The 25,260-nt window shown below is 43.7% G+C and overlaps 1 protein-coding gene across 2 annotated transcripts in view; it reads right to left on the bottom strand.

Moving 5' to 3' along the window:
• ELOVL2 (ELOVL fatty acid elongase 2) overlaps window positions 1-25,260 on the bottom strand; it is a 44,009-nt gene that overhangs the window by 6,470 nt on the left and 12,279 nt on the right. Inside the window, exons 2-8 of one of the 2 annotated variants that reach the window (XM_044455811.1) lie at window positions 21,476-21,570; window positions 18,981-19,044; window positions 11,064-11,251; window positions 4,816-4,893; window positions 2,690-2,861; window positions 1,706-1,830; window positions 819-953 (exon numbers count right to left, since the gene is read on the bottom strand). In XM_044455811.1, coding sequence (XP_044311746.1) covers window positions 819-953; window positions 1,706-1,830; window positions 2,690-2,861; window positions 4,816-4,893; window positions 11,064-11,251; window positions 18,981-19,044; window positions 21,476-21,538 — 825 coding nt within the window. In that variant the 5' untranslated portion in view covers window positions 21,539-21,570. The remainder of the gene's footprint in view (window positions 1-818; window positions 954-1,705; window positions 1,831-2,689; window positions 2,862-4,815; window positions 4,894-11,063; window positions 11,252-18,980; window positions 19,045-21,475; window positions 21,571-25,260) is intronic. The other variant, XM_044455812.1, reaches the window with a different exon arrangement.

The raw sequence follows: 25,260 nt of genomic DNA, 5'->3' as shown, positions 1-25,260 counted from the left end.
GAACAAGTCTTTTGTAAAGCTAATGGATTTTAATTGCCTGTTTACATCCAAGTCCAGACAGAAGACTTGGGGTGTTGCTGGGGAAGTTCATTTCCCTCCAACCACTGTGAGGACTGCAGCAAAACTCAGAGAGAACAGGGGGTTCTTAGCAGGGTCGCAGAAGATAGTAGCTTCCCTGCTAAGGAAGAAAGGCCAGGGCTGCTTAGTCTCACTGCCGGTGCCTCATTGCTTTTGACATGGCTGAGAGAGCATGTTCCCATAGGAGCTGCTAGTTGGTTGCAGCCAAAACTGAATTGCAACCACGCAAGTACCCGTTTTTCCTATATTTCCTGCCTGCTTGCTAAAGCTTAGTTATCTGCACTGTATAGTATGGTGTTTACTAGATTCTATTCTATTATTGTCTTATTTGGTGGGGACAAGTGCCTCTTTGTTTCTGTACACGATTTAGTGCTTGTGAAGTTTGATTTTGCTGTCACATTTCCCCCGTATTTCTTAGGAATTGAAGGCATGTGAGCTTGCAACAAAGACTCTTACCATTGCAGAATTGGATACTTAATAGACACATTATCACTCCGCAGTGAATGCTGCATAATTGCTGACTAGGATTGCATTAACTGTTTATTAGTAAGAGACTTGGTGTTCTTTTTAGTGGCAGGGGTGGATAAAAACCACCACTGACTCCATTAAAATGGGAAGATCATTCTTCAAGATCAATCACTCTTGCCTATAAGATCCCTCTTATGCATATAAGCAGACAATACGTTTGCTGAGGGAAGTGCTTGTTTGTTCTTGAAAAAATCTGTTTCTGTTCAACTTACCTTAATATAAAAGTTAACAAACAGAATGACCAGTGTGGCCATGTATGAGGACTGGAAGATCAGGCAACCAAATGGAAAACCGCACGGTTTCACGACTGCACTGAGCGTGTGCGTAATGGTAAGCAAAAACTGGATCTGTGGAAGAAAGACATATTTTTTGTGACAGCAGCAGGATTAGACCTTTCTCAGGTTTAACGTTCACTGTCTATTTCACATCTGATAATTTCATCTGCATATTCTCCTGTGAGACACACATTTTTAGCCAGGCTCTTAATGAATGTTAAAAGCAGAGTCCCTTCCCCCAGACAGACATTTTCCCAGATACGAAAGTCAGCTAGTATGAATAATAGTTTGAGGGTGGCTTGTTGTGATAGTAGCAGGTGTTGTGGATGCTGCCCAGTGTCGACACTCTGGTAGCAACTTTCTAACAAAACCATGGTCACGACTACTGTAGGGATCATCTACATGCTTTCTTGCCCTGGCAAATTGCTTTAAAGACGCATCCCCAACCGGGTGCCCTTTGAACTTCAGCTCCGGCAACCAGCAAAGACATCTCTAGAGGGTGAGTGAAATTCAGATGTGGCTAAGGGAGGGATCCTGTGCTTGTTCAGAGAGAAAAAGCCCTACAACTTTCAGCATGGCTGGCTCAGGCATTCTGAAAATTGTAGGCCCTTTTTCTGTCTAAACATGCATAGACTGTGCTGTAATTCTAGTTATTCACACTTTTGGAAATGCATATTAAAGGCATCCTAAACAACTGTCCATGTATGTATAAGAACAGATGTTTCTTCCTCCATTTGTCTTAATTTCAAAGTGCTAGGCTTATTACTTAAAATTTTCATTCTTTAGATTGTAGCTATTAGGAATGAAGAAAGATGCAAGTGTACCAGTTGTGCCTGAGTAAGGTATTTCTTCCACCAAAGATACTTGCGCATGGATGGGATGACAGACAGTCCGTAGTAGGAGTACATGAGGACGTGGATAAAACTATTCAAGGTGGGTCCAAAGAAACCTGTTTTGATTGAAATAAACATGTTGTAACTTTTCTACAAAGAGCTTGTTTCTGAGAATTGATGTTACAGCTCACTGCAGTCTGAGGCACTGCAGTGTTCGGTCAAAGCACAGAACCATTCTTAACGTGACACTAACTATTACAGAGAGATGCTTCTATAGGTTTATGTTGCTTCCCTTTTTGTGAACTATAGTGATTTCTGCCTGCCTAGCCAAAGGGAAAGTGTTTTCAAAAGAGAAAATCCTGAAAAGTTTGACTCACAGATAGGGGATAATTAATTGGACTGAGCCAGAGAAAAGTCCCACTGCCCATGTTCAAATTGGACATCCATTTTGGAAGTTTGTGGCCTGGCAAACCCAACAACCAGAGACAGCATAGACCCAGTGCCATTCTGGTTTCTCTTCAGCTCAAATGGCGAGTGATAAGGCTCATTTTCTCACTGGGAAAGTAAATTACTCTGTGCTTTTGGTTGCTGCCTTTTCAGCCACCAGTCAAATAGAAAAGACTTTGATACAGTGCTAACCAAGCAGTAGGCCACTGGTGAGATTAGGACCCCATCGTTAGGAATGTGCCAAAGTGCTCTACTATATTTTTTCTCTGACAAATATGTTAACACAGAGGAAGGTGGCAATTCAGTAGCTACTGTTGCCAGGTGTTTAGCTTAGATTCAGAACGGACCACCTCACTCAGGTATTTCTCACCCTGGTGCCTTCCAGAAGTGTTGGACTGCAGGTCCTATCAATTCCAATCCAGCATGGCATTTGGCATTCTTCAGGGAAGGCTTGCTACCTGCTTGCCCCCCCCCCCCCACCCCGTTTCACTAGACGTGTATTTTATCTCTGCACTTCCAAATACTCACTTTGTCCACAAGGGATCCAATTCATGACACACCACCAGATGTTAAACATAGTGGCGTGATGATAAACGTGAAGGAAGGTAATTTGGCTGTTTTTCTTCCGCAGCACAAAGAAAATTGTGTCAGCAAATTCAATGACTTTGGAAAAGTAATACCACCACAGCACCTTGGCCACCTGCAAGAACAAGACAGAGAAATTAATGTCCCTTCTTGAAGTAACATGTTCGCTATCCTTAAAGAATCCTTTAGCCAGGCAAAAACTCACAGTTAAGATATTGTATTATTGCTTGAAATAAGCAAGCAACAGTAAACGCCAGGACTGAGTGCTACTCACTTCTGTAAAGAAAATCTTCCATGAATCTTCCTGATTTCAGAACAGCTTCCTCCAACATGGCGCTTGCAGATGCTTTGAACTACAACCCCTACATCCCAGACCATCAGCTGTGCTGGGCAGGGCTGATGGGAGTTGTAGTTCCAAATGATTGGATGGGGAAGGTTATTCCAGAGCTTGTGTTTCCTCCTTATCCCCTGCCCTCAGAATTAAGCCTTGTTGATTTCAGAGGTGACCAAAGCAACCAGGAAACCGCAGGCTGCAAATCAGTTCCAATGACATGTAGTGACAGAACAGGGTATCAACTTGCAAAGGTTGAGCATGGTTGTTGTTGAAGTGTAGCTTATCATGTTACCTGAACCTTGCCAAGGTGACTAACCATGGTGAACACTCGCAGTTCACAACCCGTAGATCCTCTTCATGGGTGGCCTGTGGTTCAACAAGCCCTGGTTTGTTAGCGCAGCTGGGTTCAGCCAAACGAACAGCCCATGGTTCATCAGCAACCCACACGCTACCCTTAGGTGTAGATTATCATGTTTTCTGAACCAAATTCTTGTGTTTATACCTCTTGATGGAGGTCTCTTCATGAGAGCTAAAAAACAACTACTGCATTCAGACAATTTACCTGAGTACCATTTGCTGGGGAGGCAATTGCAGAGTAAGGTGTGGCATGAAAAGAGATATCAGTGGCACGGTGCAATCTATACACGTCGTCTTAGAAACGGGCTCTGCTGGGTTGAGTTGGACCTATTCCCAGTACTGAAGCCCAAGTAGAAGAGAAGAAGCAAGACAGTTTGCAGGTCAACAGGAAAGTGAAATCGGAAGGCTACTGCAAGTTGGAAGCAGAACTGAAATCCAGTTGTGAGGGACACACAGGTGTGAGGTTTTGCTTCTATTGCAATTAGCAATTGGTAGAATTAGACTTTTGCTGTACTTACAATAAACTGGTTATACTTTTACTAGAGGCAGTGTGTGCATGAGTGCATACCCCCCATCTGTTTTCCCAGTCTTATGAACTAAGATATGCACATTATCCAGCTGTAAATGCCATTCTTTTCACCACATATGTCCTCTTCTCACATGCCTTGCATAAAGGGAGGTAACAGGATGTTTGGAAAGCCTATGCACAGGTTTTCCTTTATACCTAACACCAGGAAAAGGTACTGTGCAACTGCATTCTACGTACCTAACACATTTTTGCACATGTGAAGACTTTGGTGAACATTAATACCACAAGGATTTTTCTAAAGTTGGGATGTTGACTGCAGGGAATGTCAAAACTTGCAATGGCGAGTTTTTTTTGAAATTGAATTATGTCCTTTCAGAAACATTCATAATTTCCCTAATTTGGGCAGAAAGGTACATGCCATGGGAAGTTTTAAAGTCCTTTTAAAACTTTAGTTTTGCAAATTTAGTGGAGTATTTACCATGAAAAACATGCATCGGGTACAATCCTATACATTTAGACAGACAAAGGGCTCACAACTCCCAGTGTGCCCAGTGCGCACAACCAGGGGTTAAGTTGTACGCTTTTCTCTCTCTAAGCATGTGTAGGATTGCACCTGTAATGGACCAATTACAAAGTCAGAGCAAAGGGTAACCAGAAGTATGGCTAATCTATTTGTCTATGGAGAAAACCTTTATCAGTTGAATCTGCGAAGTTTTCTGTGGCATTCAGCCTCATGGATTTCTATCAAGTTTACTCCCAGGTTGTACAGGGGAAGAACTGATGGAAGAATCGGGCATTAAGGCAAGACTGCACCATCTTTCAGTCCCCAAGTCGCTTTTTGTGTCTTACCCGGATGTCAGCTTCTCCTGCACTGGTCAGGTTCTGACACTGCAAGTTATAACCTCCTTCCCAAGTGGCAAGAATTAGCTGGAGAAGAAAGCAAAGTCTATTATTTTGAACAAGACTCCCACTTCAATGGTTAATTATTGCTTGCACGTGGGATTTTGAAGTAAGGGTGGATAATTTTCAGCTCCACAAAGACCAATAAAATAAATCCCTGCCCCCATGGAAATGATGCCCAAGTTTCTGTTCTGCATTATTGATTTTCCAAAGCCAGCAACATTGCAGTTCTTGTGCTTCTGACTATTTATGTTTACTTTTTATACAGGTGATTATTCCAGCTTCCAGACATGACCACTGCAGTAACACTGCATTAAAATGTCCCTAATCTAGAGCTATAGCAAAGTGTGCAGTTTGAATGATGTAAATTAAAGAATTTTCACTCAAACTCGGGAATCTTAAATAGTTTGGATTTTTAACCTAAGTAGACAATTTGAAGTTGTTTCTCCAATAGCAGCATAAGATGTGCATTCAGTCCACCCAATAGTCCTAAAATCACAAGGAATAGAAGAAAAAAATCCAAAATCATGAACTAGCAAAAACTTTACAAGAAACAAAATGGGCAAATTGGTCAAGTTCTGGTTCACAGAACTTGAATTTCCACTGCTAAATTTGTTTGTACTGTCTCAGTTCCACACTTGTGCATGTGTATGTGTGCACACACGAGGGTATCACATAAAACTCTGTACATAATTTTTGTGTGAAATTTTCACTTGCATGTATTTGTGTGTACATGGCCACTGAGGTTTTTAAAATATACACATTTCATGCACATTTTCAAATATGTCCATGTTTTCAAAAGCATTTCTTTAATTTGTAAAATGCTTGGCAGACTTGGAGATGTCTCGATTTCTGACTACAAAAAGCACTTGACTGTGCATTCAATTCCAAGACATGCAATTAGTTAATCTCACATAAAAATGCAAAGCTAACAGATTTCTAATTTGCAGATGTTTGGCAGAAAACCTGTACCTTTTAAAAGTTTTTAAAGCAAGTACAAATTTGGAGTCTGTGTGCACAGGATCTTAATGCTAATGTTTAAGGGCTTATAATAATTTCTGTCTTTCATCAGCTATTTAGCTGCTGTTCCAAAGATGGAATTTATGAAGTTCACCAGGTAGTAGCATAACAAGCCTAATTGAACAAAGGTTTTTGGCTGCCAAACCTGTACATACTCGTAACTGATAGTGCGCATTAGTACTTCCTTACTCTGGCTGTTTGCCTGCACAGCTTTTCACTTGTCTTCTCCTTGCAATGATGTGGCAAATTTTCTTATTCAGAGTTGTAGGGGAAAGGACTTCTTAAGACATATTAGGAAATTTTCATTTAATATTTTGAAGTGCTGGCCATCCAAAATGCTATTTCTCTTCCCCCTTCTGTGCCTTGCAGTCTTATAGATATTTTTCTTATAAAATGAAACACTGAGTACTTAAAAGGCTGCATGTTCAGTGAATGGTAGCAAGGGGAAAATGTGGCTCTGTAATTCTCCAGAAAACCCTATGGCAGGTGTAGGCAGCCTTCTTGGGGCTGCAAGCACATATGACGATCTGAGAACCTGTCCTGGCAGCACCACAAAATGGGCATGTTACAGATGAAAGCATCATGCGGTAAGCACCTGCTATCCATTTCCTAAAGATGCTTTGGAGTCCCACACATGGGAAGAGACGAGACCAGCCAGAAATTCTCACTCTGCTTTGGAGTGCTTCTATCAGTAAGAAAAGTGAGAGGGATAAAGCACCTTGCATGTGTCAGTAAAGGTGTCCAAGAATGCACAGGTGCCTACGGTGTGCCAAGTTGTCTTTCCAAGCCTTACAGGTTTGCTTTAGGAGATAAAAGGGAGATGGGCTTTAGAGGAGACAAGACATTGATGTTCCAGTTTAGAGAACAATTAATGACAGGTCCAAAGAAGCTCTGTACAAGGGCCATCCAGTTCTGTGGAGGCTGCATAGGGACAAAATTGGGGTAATGATGAACTGCTTTCTGAAAATTGTCAGGAATTATGGTGTTTCTCCGCTAATCTTGAACTGATGAAATGGGTCATTATCTGGCACAATCTCTTTAATTCTGAAATGCGAAATGCCTGCAGCCAGAATAAGTCAGAGACTATCTGCTTGTGCCTGGATGAACACAGGAGAGACCAATGCAAAGAGCAAAGTGATGGTTGCATGTTAATATACTTGCAGGAAACTGAAGGGGCAGAGATTTCCTAGTCATTAGAACAACCTGCATATCATTTGACATGCTTACAAGGTGCTGCAAGGTCATGAAGTTTTGCAAGGAGACTGGGGGCTCTGGCTGGAAAATATAGCTTGGCAGTACCATTATAGAGCCTGATAAAGCTGAACTCTTATGACTAGCTTTGCCAAGCTTTCCTTCACTCGCTCTTTGTTCCATTTCCTATTTACCTCCACACTTGAGTTTACTGTCTGTGTTGTATGGATTTTCCTGCATTAGAATCTCTCCTGGGAGGAAGAACAAACCTTCACTTCTAAATTATCCATGTATCAGTTTTATTTATTATTTTATTTTATTTATTTAGGAAGCTTCTATGCCGCCCCATTCGCCGAAGTTTTTATTTGAATTGTTGCCAAATAGCATGCCAAAAAATCCCAGCACTGCTCATTCAAGAAATTCAAACTACTCCTTCCCTGCTAAAACCAAAGAAAATCTTGCACCCACTGAAGAGAAGCAGACCATGTGGAAACTATCAGTGATATGGCACAGATGGGGAGCATGTCAGATTGCAGTTCCCCTCAGCCCCTGCCATTGCCTGTGCTGGCTATGAATGATGCAAGTTGGGGCCCGACAGCCTCTCAAGGACCACATGTTCTCCAGCATTATAAAGCTGCAAAGCAGCACCATTCAGGAAGGCTGCCAAAGCTGCACCTTTCACACAGCCTGATAAAAAGGCATGCATAAAAATGTCCCACTATCCATCGCCAGGCCCCACCTGCTCCTTCGCGCAATGGCTTATGTGGAGGGAGCTATTCAAGTCAAGCTACCCCAGGCTGCGGAGAGTGAAGAGAACCTGAAGCTCCCACTTCCCCCAGCATAGGACATGGGTCTGTCCTGTGCCCATAGGGCACAAGCAGCCTTTGCTCATCTTTAGCCCAGCTGGGCTGCATTGCCTGCATGGCTCTCTTGCCCCATGCCGGCTCATCTCCCCAGTGCCGTGCAACTTTCTTCCTCATTCCTTCCAGGAAGGATTCCGTGACTTGAGCGCTGACCCAGTAATTGAACCTGTCTCTGTATTTCCTTCCCAGTGGATCTCTCTTCCAGCTTCCACCTAGGTCAGTTGTTCTCAGTCTTGGGTTCCTTGCTCATGCTGGTTAGGAAGCTGAGACTTGGAGGCCCAAGGTTGAGAACCACTGTTCTATGTCCTTCTGTGAGATTTCTAGCTAGTGCTGGACCTGACTGCACCTGGGGACTGAAGCACCTGTGACCCACTGCCGATTCGCAAAGCAGTGTGTGAACGGCAGTTCTAGGCCTTTGCTCTGAAACTGTCAGAAAGTGCATTAAGGGCTTTCAACATGTGCCATCATATCTGCTTCTGTAACTCTACCGGAATTACCTTTTAATGCTACAGCTGTGCTTTACTTTGCAACTGCTTCGTATCACAGCTTGTAGTACACCAGTCTAAGCACTTATGCCATAGTCTAGTATATGTTGATAAGTAAATTAAACATATCGCAACACAGTTATAGTTGATATATGTTTCATATTAGCCCCTGGATCATGGAACTGACAGAATTCTGCCTTACAGCAAAACAACCTGGTATTGTGTTTTTGGAGAGGACATGCATCCATTGAGGGGCATTCAGGAGCAAGTGGCTTCTACCCTGCAAGTACAAATGGGCTCAGCTCATAATAATAGTTTGTTACAAGCATCTATTTCTTGTCGGTTTGAATATGCACGGGTATATGAGAAAGAAAATGCTCCACAGCTGAAGCAAGCCAGACCTTGCCAGTCTATTAAAAAGGGGCAAGGGATACATTTATTGAATGGCTTAAAAGAATGCCTGCCAAAGTCAGCAGAAGGGGAAGGCAGAGCAAAGTGAACAAGCCAGAAATAGTGACTGCGAAGCAGCATGAACTCCATGATACCCTGCTAGCGAAACACTCCGTGTACCACATCTGAACACGAGCACCCAGGCCGGCGAACAGGATCTGCACTCACTGCAGGGACACAAGGATGGAGGCATCTACACCCCAGTGCCCTGGATGGATGTGGCTACTGAAGTACATCCGCAGGGGAGTGCCCTGATAATGCACAACAGGTGTGATTAGTGCCACGAATAGAAAGTTTTTTGTGAAGTTTCCAACTCTTTCTTACTGATGCTGCTTCTTTGCTTCCAAGGGTTGCCTCAGAATTTGTGGATGAGGGGTGCAAAGCCTCGGGCTCAGAGAGCAAATCAGTCCCTCTTGAGGTCCCACTCCAGGCTTTCCAGATGACTACCCCCCTTTCCCCAGCCACCCTCATTTGGAGGTGTCCTGGCTTTCATGCAGTTTTCCCCATTCTGAAAGGCTGACATGCCCTTTCCTAAAGGCTTGGTTACGAGCACTAAGAACCTCAAACCGAAACATACTGGTGCTTTTGGTAATTTGGTTCCATCCCTTTTCTCTTCAGCTCATCCCTGGAATGTAGTCTCTGAGAGATTCTCCAAAAAGGGAATTCAACCCATGGGCTCAGTTAGGATCAATAAACCCTGCTGTCGAGTTGCATTTTCAAAAATTATTTAGAGGAACATTTAGGATAAGTAAAGGGTTTGCTTAAATAGAATTCACTTGAGCTGCAGAGAAATTGGGTTAGGAGGGAACTATAGAGAGAAACAGTGCAGAAGCTAAACCAGCAAAAATGGGGGAGGTGATAAGGTCCCGTACTTCTGTTTTTTTGAAGAAGTTAGAGAACTCAATGCTCCAGGTTGAGTTCTTCACCGAAGCCTGGTTTTCTATGTAGGTTGCCTATTTTTAGATGAGCTACAGTTTAATCCATGGTTTTAGATGGGCTGCTGAGATATAATGCAGGCAGTACTTAAAGGATGCAGCTCCTGGGGCCTTGAGTACTGAACACAGGAGATTTATGGCACAGCAAGCACGCAGTGTGTGGTGGTTTTGTGTGGACCACCAGGAGGGACCACTGCTAAATGTTCCCCACCCAGAGATGGAGTGTCCTAAACAATGGTCTTCAGACACCCCAAGACTTGTCACTGATGTAATAAATGCTTAGGTAATTGTCTGCTTCCACTGAAATTCACTGCATTTGCAAGCTCCTGGGTGATTTTAACATCTTGACATCCAAGGGTTCTCTAGAGGAACAGGGTGAAATGTTTCTGGCAACCAGGTAAGAGTTTTCAAAGAAACAAAGTCCCCTTGGAGTCGAGAGGTTTTACTTCCCACATTTTTGGAGGCAGCAGTCACAGTTTAACCTGAGTAGTAACAAACAGTTTAAAAACGAACAAACAGTTTGTTAAATAGGAAGTGTTGGCTCTGACCAGGCATTATAGCTAATAAAATGACACACAGGCTAGAGGGAAATGCTAGAATGTTTTTCAGAGAATCAAATCTGGTTTTGGAATCCCCAGTACAAGGACAGAAAGCATTCTGAGCTAGGGTGTGGAGACAAGGTACATAATGCAAAGTGGGAAAGGATGGAGGATGGGTTAAGTATGCCTCTCCCACTGCGTTCCCTTCTCAACATGGGCTGGCTTTCTTCCAAAAAATGGCAATAGGATCTATGTTGCACTATTTTGTGTGTAATTAGTTAGTTTACCCCCTGGAGACAATATAGTAGAGCACTTTTTTTAACTGAGTGGCTTTAAAAGGGTGGAGACAGAAGTTGTACTTCAAAACATAGATCAGAAATGTAGACCTCTGAAGCTGAGCCCAGCAAATCCTTTCCTTCAATGTGGGGAGCCTTGAAGAGCCCCTATCTGCTGACCATTCAGATCATAGAGTATTAGTCACAGAAACAGGAGCAAAACATGCATCCTGAATAAAGAGTAAGAAAAATGGAAACTATACGCACCTAAACAGCTTAAGTAAGTGAGCCATGGTATATGCTACTGGTGAAGATAAAAAAGCACAAAATGCAAAGTAAAACCAACCAGCCAATCTGCCCTGGGCAAAACAATTCTTGCAAGTACCCATCAGTTGAATGGGATGTTTGATAGTGAAAGTGTATGGCAATTAAGACTCACCTCTATAAGCATGTAAAGTGAAAGCATTGTGACTCCAAGGTTGTAGACAATAAGAAGACCCCTGAGTGACAAAGCCAGCCTGTTCTTCATAAATGTGGTACCCAGAAATATGAACAGCAGATATACAACAGTGAGGGAAAAGGTAGGTAAATAAGAATCCAGCATAAGCCATCCTCTGACCCTGGGATCTAAAGAAACAAAGCAAAATATCCCCAAGGAATTAGTAAATTATCAGCATTTCTTGATCAATATAATCATTCATTAGGTGATCAACTCTTCTTCAGTTTCCTAGTAATGTCCCCCTCCAGTCACTGCAATCCTTGCTTTCAATGCTCTCGAAGCATGCATATATTAGTGTTGTCAACTTTTAATAACTAGTTATTAAGAATTTGATTTGCCCTTTAACTGGTAGATTAATTAATTCACTTTAATGCATTTGCACATTACCAACATTTTAATAAATCACTATATCATGTCATATCCTATCTTATCATAATATTGAAGGATGTATAAGCACTTAAGCTGCAACTCTGTGGATGCCTTACCCGGAAGTAAATCCCACTGAATTCATTTAGGCTTAGTTCTAGATGAATGTAGATAGAATAGATTGTGTTATGGGTACATTGCTACTTGTCAGCAGAAAACATCATCTTTAACAATACCTTTCATTTTCTAATATAGTAATGTAACCAATACACTTTAAAAAGGGGTAAGTCACAGGATCACTGATCAATCATCCCACCAATTATGATGTGTTATATACATATTCCATGGCTGCTGCTGGATTTAGTGACCAAATCCTGTTTGGTCTGCATGAGGGAGTGTTACATGTAGGAAAGAGTCTCCTTTAGCCACAGAGTGCATAAAATACCTGTCCTGAAGTACGTCTTTCCCTGATAGGCTTCAATTATTTCGGAAATATGGGGATGCAGTTAAGGTTAACACTATGCATGTACTAGAGCATGGGTCCTCAGACTAAGGCCCGGGGGCCGGATCCGGCCTGCCATGCCCATTTGGACCTGCTGCACCCGCTCCCATGCACACACCTGCCGCCGCCCACCTTGCCCTGTGTGAAGGGAGGCAGCGGTTTGCTCACTTGGAGAAAACGATCTCCAAGCAAGCAAGCAAGCCGCTGCCTTGTGCGCCTGCCTCCCCTTGCCGTGCGCGCCTGCCTGTTTCGCCTCGCCACATGCTCCATCCCCACCTCAGCGCATGTGCCCGCACGCACCGCCCCCGCCCCCTCACTGGCCTGCGTGCACCGCCAGCACGACCTTTCCGGCCTGCAGCTAGCACTGGCCCCTTTCAACTGGCCCCCTGCTGAAAAAGTTTGAGGACCCCTGTCCTAGAGCAATCCAAATTCTGTGTTTGCAGTGAACACTGTCACTTAAACAAACTTCTTTGTCCATTCCTGCTCCAGAGATCAGGGAAATATCCAGGATTATTCTATTTTACCTTTGCAACAGGCCTTTGAGAAAGGTTAGGCTGAAAGTTGCTAAGTGGCTGAAGAGAATTTTATAAGTAAATTGGGATGTGAATGAGGCTCTTAGCAGCAAATGCAATGCAGTACCTGCTGCATTCACAGCTTTGTATCATGCCTAAATAGGGTACAGCAACTATCACTGTAATGTGTCTAGAGACTTCAGTTAGTCCAGAATGCTGAAACCAGATCTGGGACTGGTTGCAAAGAACACATTGCAACGGCTCCACTGGGTACTCATCTGGTTCTGGACACAGTGCAAAAAGCTGGCTATGACATAAAAGACCCTGTATGACTTGGGACTGGGCTATCTGAAAGGCCACCTTCTCCCATACAAGCCTGCAAGGTTCTCAAGGTCTTCTGGAGAAGCCAACCTCACTGCCTTCAGCACCACCTTTGGTGGAGATGCCTTCCTAGAGGCCAGTTCCCAGGCTCTGCCAACTGAGGTGAGGCTGGCCACCAATGATGCTTTCATTATGAGAGGCTTTGGGCATATCCACTGGATTGTTGCAGAAGAGATTTTTAATTGGGTGGCACAGCTGATTTCTTTCATTGTGTTTTAATTGTGCTTTTAATTTATTTGATCTTATGCTCTGTTTTAATTAAGAATTTGCTTTCAGTCTAGATTATATTGTGAGCTGCCTTTATCAACATTTTCTGCAAGGAAAGGTGGATGCATGTAATGGCGGAAGGCTACACCATCTCTACATAAACCAGTCCTCTCCTATTAGTCCCCATCATTTCTGCTGGAAGGTCAGGAATGAAGAAAGCAGGAATGGGGAAAAGCAGTGATGTGATACTCTCTCCTGCTTAAGCATAACACATAAATAGGTTTTCAAACAATCTGGAAACACCCCAAGAAGGAAATTGCCCAGTTTCTCTAGCTTTGATGCCAGAAATTAAACACATCATTCTAATATTTTCTTGGCAATTACATTATTTGTGGTTTTGCTAAATATCAAGCTCAAATTCCCCAGCACAATTAAGACTGCATCATGTAATTGCTTCAGTACTTGTAGAACAAACTCACCCAGACAGTGTCACTGGCATTTAATTAAAATGCATGCTTCATATAAAGAAGCTTCCACCTAAATCAGGGTTGTTTGTTTAGCAAGGACCGTCAAACATTGAACTTGAATAGCACACATTCTACAGTCTAAACAAAGCATTAAAACCGGTACGTGTGACATAACTGTTGTTCTCAACACTTTACAAGATGTATTTCAAGCCTAGCATTTTCTGTGCTGCACGGATGTTTGCTAGGAACTCTGTGTTTTCTACTTATCCTGCAATGCATGTGTCAGATGCCAACTTAGAAAAACATGTGCTAAGTTATTCTGAAATAATTTTAACTATCTTCACTCTCTGTTTTTTTTCTGCAGAATTCTGGAGTAAGTCTGAATCGGCAGCAATAAGGAATCAGGAAAAGAGTCTGCAGACAGGTGGATTTTAGATACTAGGATTCATTTCAGGATAAGGAATGGGTTAAAGAACAGCTTGTACACAGAGGTGATCAGAGGCCAGAAGTCAGTAAGCTCACAGTAACCTGAGACTATGACTTAACATAGCAGGCAAAGCATGTGACTAACAACTTGTGATGTTGATTCATGATAATGATGGTCCTGTGGGAGTATCTAATGGTGTCACTCTGAAAACTCAAACAGTCCTAATGGATTTCTACCCAGTCTGTCTATTATGCAACTGATTGAACATTACACTTGCACAAGCACAATGAGCATTTGGTGGTGCAACCAGGTGTGGAAGCATAATGTTAAACTAGCTGCTCCAAAGTAATGGTAGTGAGGTTCTCCTCTTGTGCCTTGTTCAGAACCTGGGACAACATCATCACTGCTAGTGGAATGACACAGTTGGATCTGACGCAGGGTGGTGAAAGTGAGGAGTCATGGGTATGGATTAAGAGCTTAGATGCTGCTTTCAAACATTTCTATTTTAAAAAAGGACTCCATTCTCAGCATCTTGTCATGGGAAATTCCATCTGTCCTGGAAAGAAGCCAGGTCCCTTTATCATAACTATGTTGGAGACAGGATGCAGTTGCTCAGTGGGGAGCAAAAGGCACTCTGTACATGCTTTATTATAAGATATTGAGCTGTCTCCAATGTTAGCTCTATCTAGAGTAGATCCATTGAAATGAATGGGACTTAAGTTAGACTTAAGTAACATTGGATACAGGCCATTATTACTCTGTATCTGTTTCTCTAAAAATGGGCATGGTCAAAGATAAGAGGAATAGTGCTGAAAGGATTAAACTTTAATCATTAAAGGATGAGGAGAGGAAGGTCAAGAACAAGTCTCAGAGCAAGTACAGAAGATTTCCCACCAATATGTTCTGCTGAATCAGCAAACTCTGTTATCCATAAATGGACAGAGTTGTACCCACCAAAATGCTACTTAACAATACCAGATTAATGATGTTTTTTCCTTAGGGTTCAAGGACGTACTATCACATCCTGTTCTTCTTCATCCATCCCCTGGCAAAATACCTATATTTGTCCCCAGAAATCAGCTGGCTTGCATGCTGTTGCTTTGGCACAGCTGTAAGTGGGCGGGGAAGCCATGTAATAAAGGTAATGCATATCTTGAGAAGTTAGAACAGGGTGGCATGGAAGGGTGCTGAGTGAGTTCTTTTCTGGCTACTGTGTAAATAGCAGCCCTACAATTTGCTGGCCCTGCCCTCCGATGGGCCATTATTCAAAACAAAATGCTGCAGGTCAGGCCTCCCCCAATCTGGTGTATTTCAATTATACAGTACTGCCAACACCCTAGTAATTGATGGTGGTGGCTGAGGCTGATGGGATGTGTAATCCAAAGTATCTGGAGGGTGTGTGTTGGGAAAGCTGCTGTCACCAGACTTCCCTTCTGCTCAGTTCTTCTATTCGCATGTTCTAGCTTTGCACCTTCTTTGTCTAAAAAGCAGCTCTCAAAGTTCAGCACACAGAATTCCTCCTAACTACCATGGTTGAATTGTTTCCCTTCCATCCCACGCTGAATCCTGATGGTTACGTGGAATGTCTTGCAGAGAAGCTTTAACAGCTTTCCTTTTTTTTTTTTTTGCTTTTGCTTTTGTTTTGTTTTGTTTTTGGCGTCAACAAAGCAAATGCTTTCAGAATTGCTGCCTTCTGTGGCAGGGTTGTACAAGCCATTTGTATCAGCTTTCTTTTTCTGGAAGAGCCAATTTCTTACTGTCTACAAGCTTTCCTTTCAAAGGAGCTGACTGGCACAGGTGGCATTCATTTGACTCAAGCCCCTGGAATGGTGTTTCGGGAGCTGTAACGTTTAGCCACAGTGCACGGCCAATTCAGCACCATCGCTGCACTGAGAGGCAATCGGAAAGACAGTGGCACTCTAGGGAGCAAGACGTAGTACTATTTCCATCATTCAGAGAGGCAAGGCTGTCTAACTGTAAAGCTTTTTCATGTAAAAGGTTTTATTTGAAAAAGCACATTTTTAGCCTTTGTGCTTAAAACTGTGCAGACAAAGGCTGGCAAAAACTCAAAATCCAAGAGGGGTATTTGAATAAAATTTCTAATGACTTGCCCTAGAAAAAGAGTAAATTGTGCAAAACAATAGATAGATTCAGAATAAATTATGTAACAGTGCTGAGGTCAAAGAACTCAGCTTTTCTTGGTGTGGAATGGAATTAATCCTAAACTATCACTGCTGCTGTTCTTGTCACTGCTGTCAATGATGATGATGATGATGATGATGATGATGATGATGATGATGATGATGATGTAAAATACAGCAATCCTTCCTTTCCCCCATACTTTTCATGAACATACATCTGTATTCGGTTTGTGACAGGCAGGTTTGTGTAGTTCCCCGGAGAGGCAAACTGGGAGGCAAAGCATGTGGAAGACTGGGAAAAGCCTGGAGCAGCCTCCAGATAGGCTGAATACGAGCCTCATCACATCTCTCCCAGATGAGGATGCTGGGAACTGTAGTCAGACATCTATGAAGGGCACTGGTGTTAGTGTGGAGTGTAGCCCAGGCAGGGGGGAAAAATCTTGCAGGTGCAGCGCAGGGGATAGAAGGGTAAGGGAGAATTTTGAAGTGGATCCAAAGGCAAAGTTGCCTTTCTGATCTCTGCCCAGCAGCTGGGAAAGGGAGATGGGACTGCTGAGTCCTACCGCACAAAGCGTGAACCCCGCAGCATCGTCCTCGACATCCCGCCCTCTGTTTGGAGCAGTCTGCACTGGCAGATCATCCCACACGACCCTGCAGTAGGGATCAGCTTCCTCCTGCCAGAGCTGCTGATCACCATCACCACAGATGTGTCCAAGACAAGCTGGGAGCACACTGTGGCGTCCTGCAAACCCAGGGGCCCTGGGACCACCGAGAAGCCAGCCAACGCATCGGCCTCCTGCCTGTCCACAAGGGCTAATCTCATTGCAAACCGCCCTGCACAGTCCAAATGTGCAGACGGCCTCAGACAGCACAACCAATGTGTTCCCTCTGAGCAGGCAGGGAGGCACAAGTTCCATCCCGCCCACCAGACTAGCCATGGACATCTGGGACTGGTGCATCACCAGGAACGTCACAATCCCAGCGACCCCCTGGCAGGCAAAAGCAACATCTTAGCAGATTCCCTCAGCCAAGCAATGCTTGACTCACACGAGTGGCAGCTGAGCGAGACGGTCCTCGTCAGCCTCTTTGACAGATGGAGGACCCCATCAGTGGATCTCTTCACCACATCCCCACAACATGACCTGACCCCAGCTCTCTTCCTGGGAGAAACGGAACTGGCTCCCTGGGAGATACCCTTCTTCTGCGACGGAGTGGGATCCTGTTCCACATTTTTCCTCCGTTCCCCCTAATCACCAGGGTGAACACCAATCTCAGGAAGGATGAAACAGACTCCACCTTCATCACCCCAAGGTGGCCAAGGCAGCCTTGGTTCCATTGCCTCCTCCAGCGTGCCCAGGGGAACTTCACCCATCCCCACATCACCAGGACTTCCTCTCACAGGACAAGGGCTGAGTTCTTCACCCTGGCTTTGGGACACTGAACTTCACAACCTGGGTGATTGGCCCCTACAGCTATACTGGATGCGGCCCTGAAGCCATCCACAAGAAGCTCCTGTTCAGCAAAGCGAAACACCTTCGCTAACCAGGAGGGGTACAACCCACGGCAGGCAACCATCCAGCAGATCCTACATTGCCTGCAGACACGGTTCTGGAATGGCCTGAGCATCTCTTCCATTAGAATATACCGGGCGGCCATCTCCTTCCGCCCACAACTGAAAGGACACCAGTCTTCATGCACCCTGGCACACGGATTTCTGGGGAGACTTTGCAAGCTTGCCCCACCCATTCAACCCTACATTCTGGCATGGTGGTGCTGCACACCCTCTCCAAAAGATCCTTTGTACCCGTGGCCACAATGGACTTATGCCTCCTATCCCAGAAGGTGACTTTCCTAGTGGCCAGCACATCAGCCCATTGTGCCAGTAAGCTCTACACCCCCCAGGTGGATCTGCCCTACTTGACTTTCCACAGGGAAAAGGTCCAGACGCAACCTTTCTATCCAGGGTCATCCCACTATTCCACCTCAGGGCCCTCACCTTCTACAAATCCAGAACTGAGCCATTCTGCCTTTGGCGCCAGCTGTTTTTCTGCTATGGTGGTCAGAAAAAAGGGAACCCACTCTCCTCACTGAGACTATCCAACTGGGTCTCCAGCATCATCTGCCTGGCATATGGGAAGGCACGCCTTCACCTCACCATGCCACCAAGGGCCACTCCGCACAAGTACTGGCCACATCCATGGCCATCCTCACTGGAATCCCCCTGCAGGAAGTCTGCAGAGCTGCCACATGGCCCACACCTGCAGAGTTGGCCTGGCACTAGCAAATGGTCGTTCACATGAGGACAGCCTGTTCCTTTGGCAGGGCAGTCCCCTCCTTTGTCCTGGAGAGATGACAGCACTCCTCCATTCTTCACAGGCTAAGACAGCTAGTCACCCATATGTGTGTGATGCACAGAGACCATGAAGAAGAAAGGCAGGTTGCTCACCTGTAACTGTTGTTCTTCAAATGGTCATCTGTGCACTCACACAACCTGTCCTCCAGCCCCACTTGGCGTTGCCCCCTCAGCTATTGCCCTTACTCTACAAAGACCCTTGAGATTAGACCAGCTGGTGTGTTATTCTCCTCGCCTTGGTCCAGAGATCCATGGTGGTCTCCATAGGAACTGAGGGGATGGGTGGGAGTCTTTCTGCACACTACCTGGGAACAGGAATGGGAGGGGCTCCCACCCAAATGAACGCTAAGCTATAGAAGCTTCCTGACAATAGTCCCATATGCCCATATGCGGGTTGCAAAGATGACCACTCAAAGAATGACACATTTGCAACCATGTATGTTTCTCAAGTTCTATTAAGGCACTGGAGAGATGACAAGATCCAGGACATCACACACATACCTCTAGCTCCAAACAAGTAGTCCACAAACTCATTTACTTCTCGATCAAAAGCACACAGCTGCTCCTAAAAGAAAGTAGAAGAAACCAGGAGACACATTTGTTATCTCTTCACGTGCAGAAATGTACAGCTATGGTAACTAAATGGAGCTTCAGTTTTGCGCAGAACCAACAGGCCATCTTGCAGTTTTTTAAAGAGATGGTCTCAGGAATGGTTGAACATATGAATGCTTTATGTTTATTCATTCCTGTTGCATGTTTGTGTTTGAGACAGACCAATATTCACACAGAGACAGGGCCAGTCGCTTCTCTACAACACTGAGGGCCCATGGCCTACATTTATATCAATGCACATACCCATCAACTGTAGGACTAGTCATATCCAACATTGTCATTCTGTTAATGGAAGCAGTTCCATGAATAGAACTGGGAAGGGGACCATACCCTCTCCCTAAAACCGTCTCCCACACACTAAATATCTGCTCTAGAGGGCTGGGAAAGGCACTGAAGTAGATCTTTGACCTTTGCAGTGGGGAGGAAAGAGAAAGAACACCCTTGGCACTAGAAGACTTCCATTAGTATGATGTTGGATTTAACCCATAATGTGTATGTGTGTATCTTTATACAGAGATACTTAGATAGAGCTACATCTCTATGCATGTGCATGCACACACAGAGACATTTGTGTGATTTCTATTTCTTCACAGTTGCATTTTTTCCATGTGAATCTTTTTAAAATAAAAGTGCTCTGGTATATTGAACCACTTTTTATTGGCTCTGCTTGTTAGAACGGGGTCCTCAAACTTTTCAACAGGGGGCCATTTGAAAGGCGGTGGTGGGAGGTGCGAGCTGGTGAGGTGGTGGCGGCAGGAGTGGTGAGGCGAGGCGAGTCCAACACCTCAGAGGCGGGCCGGATAAATGGGCATGGCGGGCCAGATCCGGCCTGCAGGCGGTAGTTTGAGGACCCATATGTTAGAAGTTCCGACATGATTACATAAGCATTAGCAATTTAACTTCAAAGGAAAATACTGAACATACATCCATAAAAATATATTCACAATTGGTTCTAAGACATTTACCTAGGCTCTCTTCGCACATTAGATATTTAAAGTTTTAAACATACTTTTAAAATATGAAAACAAGTTTACAAATATGTATCATGTGGGAAAAAGGGCTCAGGGGGTTGTGTCCACAACTCCCTGAACTTTAAAAATGAATAGTTTTAAGCAAGGGTCTGGACCAGGAAATGTGTAGACTCTGAAAGAACTAAGACCTTCATCTTCAGCTCACTCTTCCTACTTCTGCTTAACAAATGTGCCATTGTCCAAAGCTTTGAAAGGGTATTTTAATACATGCACACACAGAGAGAGATTTATTTTGTAAAGATCTTCATACGCAAAAATGAAAGTACAAAAATGTTTGAATTTACGATTAGGTTATGTAAGTATTATTTACACGAACTAAGCACAATGCCATTATTAAAATGAATTATAGTACTTGCAACCAAACTGTTCCATACACTCAAAGCTGAATTTTAATGAGTATGGGTGACATGTTGATCTATCACTATTTGCTGGCTGCAGAATAAGATATGAAAAAGCAGAACTGATTGGGTAAGCAAGCAAACCAACCAACCAACCAACCAAAGAACCCTTCCAAATTTATCCTTCCCTAGAAATTGCTATAGTCATACCTTGTAACTTCACAAAATAATGACCCGGGCCGGGAAATCCCCAGCTCACACCTCACCTCTGCCTGACATTCTGTAGTTGACCTTAAGCAGACCATTTCCATCAGCTACTAAGGGCTTACCTTATAAGGTTGTTGTAAAGGTTACAGGTGGGTAAAGCATGTGAAGTTACTTGAAAGCTCCATACAAATATTAAGCATTATTATGATGGTGCTGCAGTCCTGTCCCTGCTTACTTGGGCATGCATAGCATGGAATATAGTAAGAATTAATCTGACTAAACATGCGTGGGAGAAATGAACAGCACAACACGCTTTCTTGCTACCCAATGTTTTGCAAGCACTTTATAAGGCTTTTTATTATTTTGGAGTGGAGGGTTTTATCTGGGGTGGAATTAGCATTCTAACCATTTTATTTGTTATTGCAATCCTTGGAATATGAAGGTGAAATAAAAATACTTTCACCCTATAAATGTCTATTCATAAATAAGTCCTCCTTGATTCAAAGGGTTTATTCCCAATTAAGTGTGTCTCAGATTAGCTTAAACAAATATTATGGGATGGGGTTTCCACCTGTTTGTTTGTTTGTTTTCTGGATTGTTCATATTTTGAAACTTCCATTTATAATAAACTCAGAAAGTTTGTGTTTGCTTCCAGATAGCAGTGTGCTTTATTGATCTATTCTCCAAAGTTAATAACAAAATATAATAATAATGGAAAAACATGTATTGTTTTTTCCATATAGGCATGTATGCTTATCACTTGATAATTTGCATGTGTGAATAAACCATGATAGGCCTGATATCATACCAGAGACAAAACCTCCTTGCTACCCAATGTCAGTTCAAGTGCAATAGCTTTCAGTGGAGCCATTTCAGCTGCCAGGCATCAAGTACTGAATCATCCTAATGGGAAATTAAGGGATACAAGACCTTTATAACTAGGACTGTGGCATTCATAAGAAGACCTTTGATATTTTGGTCCATTGATACAGTGCCTACATTTTCCATAAGCGGCAGAGTTAAAAGTGCAACTTGAAATTGGAATTTAGGACCAAATTGCCTGCTGAAACGTTACTTTGCTGTGCCCCACCTCTAGCAGTTCCTTCAGATAAAGTACTTCCCTTCCAAGAGAGGGAATTCCAATATATTATCCACGTGAAGGCCCCATGCAGTTTATGTTGCCATGTTCAAAGCTAGAGCTTTGCAAATTTCTGCACGATAAACTTCCTCACAAGACACCTTGAGACTTGGCTTCTCCCCCACCCCAGCCTTTCCCAGTCTTCCCCTCCACTTTACTGAGCAGGCCTCCAGGTGTGCCACATGGTAGTGAGGCTAAAAGGGGCTGGACTTCAGCACCAAGCAAGTGATGGTGTGAGAAGCTCCTTGTTCCCTACTGCATAAGGAACAATAAAATCCTGTCTCCAGCTCTCATCCCAGGGTTAACCTGCAGCTCAGCAAACCTTGTAGTTGCTTGGGGTAACTTGACCTTCATCTCCACAGGAAAACTCATACAGAAGTTCCTTGTCAGGGAAAGAAAACCTTTAAGAGATGATACTGCAAAGCTGAACTTGCATACTACTTCCCACAGTATTCCATCCTGTCAAAAAGCATTCAGAAAAAGAATCCCTGCCCCATGTAGAGTAATTCCCTGGAGCTGGAAAGCATGAATCTTAGGATAGGCCAGAAATAAGACAGGTGTTTCAGAAGAAATTTGGCAGATGTGTCTGCCATTCTGGAGCTCAAGTCTGTTAATCAATTTCAGAGCTAATGAAGATTTATGGAACACTATGGAACAAATGTTATGTAACAGCTGAACTGTTTCTCACATGAGTGAGCATGTAATATCTTCCATGATATGCATGAAAGAAAAGAGATGGGGAGAAGTAGAAACATTAAGAAATATCTTTTTGGACTCTTGTGCCAGCCACATAACTCAAAATGTGTCACATGCTATTAAGATTAAGGTATTATGTGCTCTCTAAATGTGCGTGAACTTTTCTTAAATTTGTACACATATATAGTCAAACCTTTTCTGCCTGTTTTTCTGCCTAAGTGCAGTTGAGTATAATTCTTACCCCTCTCTGAATTTAAAAGGAAACCATATTAAATGTGTCATTCTTTGTACGCAGAATACAGCAAAGCAGAGCTATAAAGTTCCATTTGTGTCTCAATTTTAGTGATTAATCAAGGCTGAAGTAAGTGAGGCTTGTCTTTTCCTTTGAAACACTTCTGCATTGTAATATGTATAGCAGGATTCTGCAGACAAAATATGTTCCTGTATAGCAGGGGTCTCAAACTCAACTTACCTGGGGGCCACTGGAAGTAGAGTCTGGGTGAGGCTGGGCCGCATCAAGTATTCCACCACCGCCGTGGTGGTGGGCCGCTCATCCCACGTCGCTCCCGGAGGCTGGCCCAGGCGCTGGCGGTGCTTTGAAGGCCACAGGGCCCCTCCCCCGTGCCCTGCCCGTCCCGGCAATTGGCCCGTGGGCCGCTAGTTTGAGACCCCTGCTGTATAGGGAACCTATATTCTACACACAAAAGCATGTAATTTAAAATTACATTTTAAGTAAAGTCTATCATTTATGTTTTAATGAACACTTCGTTAATAGCCCCTTGAGGAGGCAAGGCCAGGCCCAAACACTTTGCCACCCGAAGTGAAGCTCAAGAAGGTCCCTGAATATCCCCCACACACTTTTGACTGTATATGCAAATTCCCGGCTGAGCATAAGGGGAGGCACAGTTGAAGTGTTCCAACAGGCTGCCTGCCACTGCCTCACATCCACCCTCCAGAGAGAAAGAGGCACCCAACATCCCCAGTGCTGCTACTTTACAGACACAAAAGACTCTGCCTTGTCCTCTGAAACAGGAAATGGCGCACACAGATCTAGAGGATGTCACCCTTGGCTAGGAGACAGAGGGGCAAGACATGCTTTTCTTCTGGTATCCCCAAGCCCTGGGGTTTCAGTGTGCTTCCTTACCCTTTGGCAGAAGCCCAGGCTTGGGGGCAATGCAGAGCAGGGACTTTACTAGCATTTCTATTTCCAAAATGTCTGTTCTGGACCAAGCTTGAGAGGCGGTGATGGCTATGTCAGTGGGGCTGCTTATCCATTGCAGCCTGTATCCTGAGCTTCACAGGAGCTACTCATGGTGCTTCATGGTAGTGAACCTGCTTGGGGAAATGAGTTCAGCACCATGGATAGTTCCAAAGAAGCACCGACTCTCCTCTGGGCCTAGAGGTGTACTTGCAAACCAAAAACAGCAGGCTGGTGCATTTTGTTTTAGTGTAGCCAACCACTTCTGAGCAAAACAAGCAAGAGAAGCCAACACGGTAAGCTGAAGAGGGCAGGTAGCAACTTCAAGACCTGGGCAGCCATGCTGGGGATGTTCTAAGAAGCTGTCCAGGATGGACAGCTGCAGAGGGTAACAGGAAACAAGGTGAATGTTATATCACTGTGTACACTTATTTATTCATTTTGGAGAACTGTCAGGGGGTGTATATACGCATGTTGTTTGATTTTTTCCCTTGCTTGTCCACCTCCCTTCTCCCTGCACACTTGCACACGTGAACACACACACCACTTGCTGAGGAACATGAGTTGGAAGGGTGCCACTGCAAAGTACTGGATTGGACAGGCCTTTGGTACAGCTCCTTGTATATTCTTACACTTACTACACTATTTTTGCAATAACTTTTAACTTTAATTAACACACATTCAAATGGAGATTATAGAGAATATAATCATAATTTAATAATTGTTTTGATTCATTTTTCCCTGTATCAGAAGGCTCAGTGCAGAATAAACTTATCATGAATATACTGTTCTGGTTAAACTGGGAGATCAGGCTAATAGCCCTATATGTCTGTTACTATCACATTGATATGACTCTCATGTGTTGTAATTATGGTGTATCATATTGCTCTTAAAACTGTTTAAAACGTGTTTTAATTATATTTTTAATATTTACATAGCAGCCACTTAGGAATTTTAATAATTTGGTTAGTGCTATATAATAGTAGAAATAACAATAAAATAAAGGGAATAATGAAGCAATGATCTGCCAGGAAGACAGAGCTGTGCAGAGGCAGATGACTTGGCATCTTTAATCCTCAGTCAATGGCCTCGCTGGCTGCTGCTTGTTTGAATTTTAAGGCAAAGGTTGTCCCTCCGTTAGGCATCTTCTTCTTTCATATTTGCTGCACAAGCATAAGCTTTCCTATTGCTTGTGTGCTAAGGGCAAATTTGGCAGACAGGGGAATGTGTACACAATGATGTCACCATCACTAGTATCAAGGTAAAGAGGAAAGTCCTTTTTTGTACAGAAGTTGAGGGATATTGGAGTCCCTGTGTGTATACAGGGAGCTGCTGGAGGAAATGTTCACAGCTAGAGGGAAAAAATGACGAGTTCATTTCTGCCCCACGTTCAATATTCGAGGACCAATTGTACCCGTTTGGGCTGCTACATTTACCTGAAGGGATACTGCATTAAGGTAAGGGTGTTCAAATGAACAGTACTGTCATAGGCCAAGAATCAAGACAAAAGTGTAGAATAAAAGGTGGAGCAGATGGTAGATCTTCAGAAGTTTTGGACTTC

Source organism: Varanus komodoensis, unplaced genomic scaffold (genome assembly GCF_004798865.1).
Source record: "Varanus komodoensis strain SLA01 unplaced genomic scaffold, ASM479886v1 scaffold8, whole genome shotgun sequence".
In the NCBI taxonomy this organism is placed as follows: domain Eukaryota; kingdom Metazoa; phylum Chordata; class Lepidosauria; order Squamata; family Varanidae; genus Varanus; species Varanus komodoensis.
The sequence above is the reverse complement of the archived record's forward strand: the minus strand, read 5'-3'. Positions and strand labels throughout refer to the sequence as shown.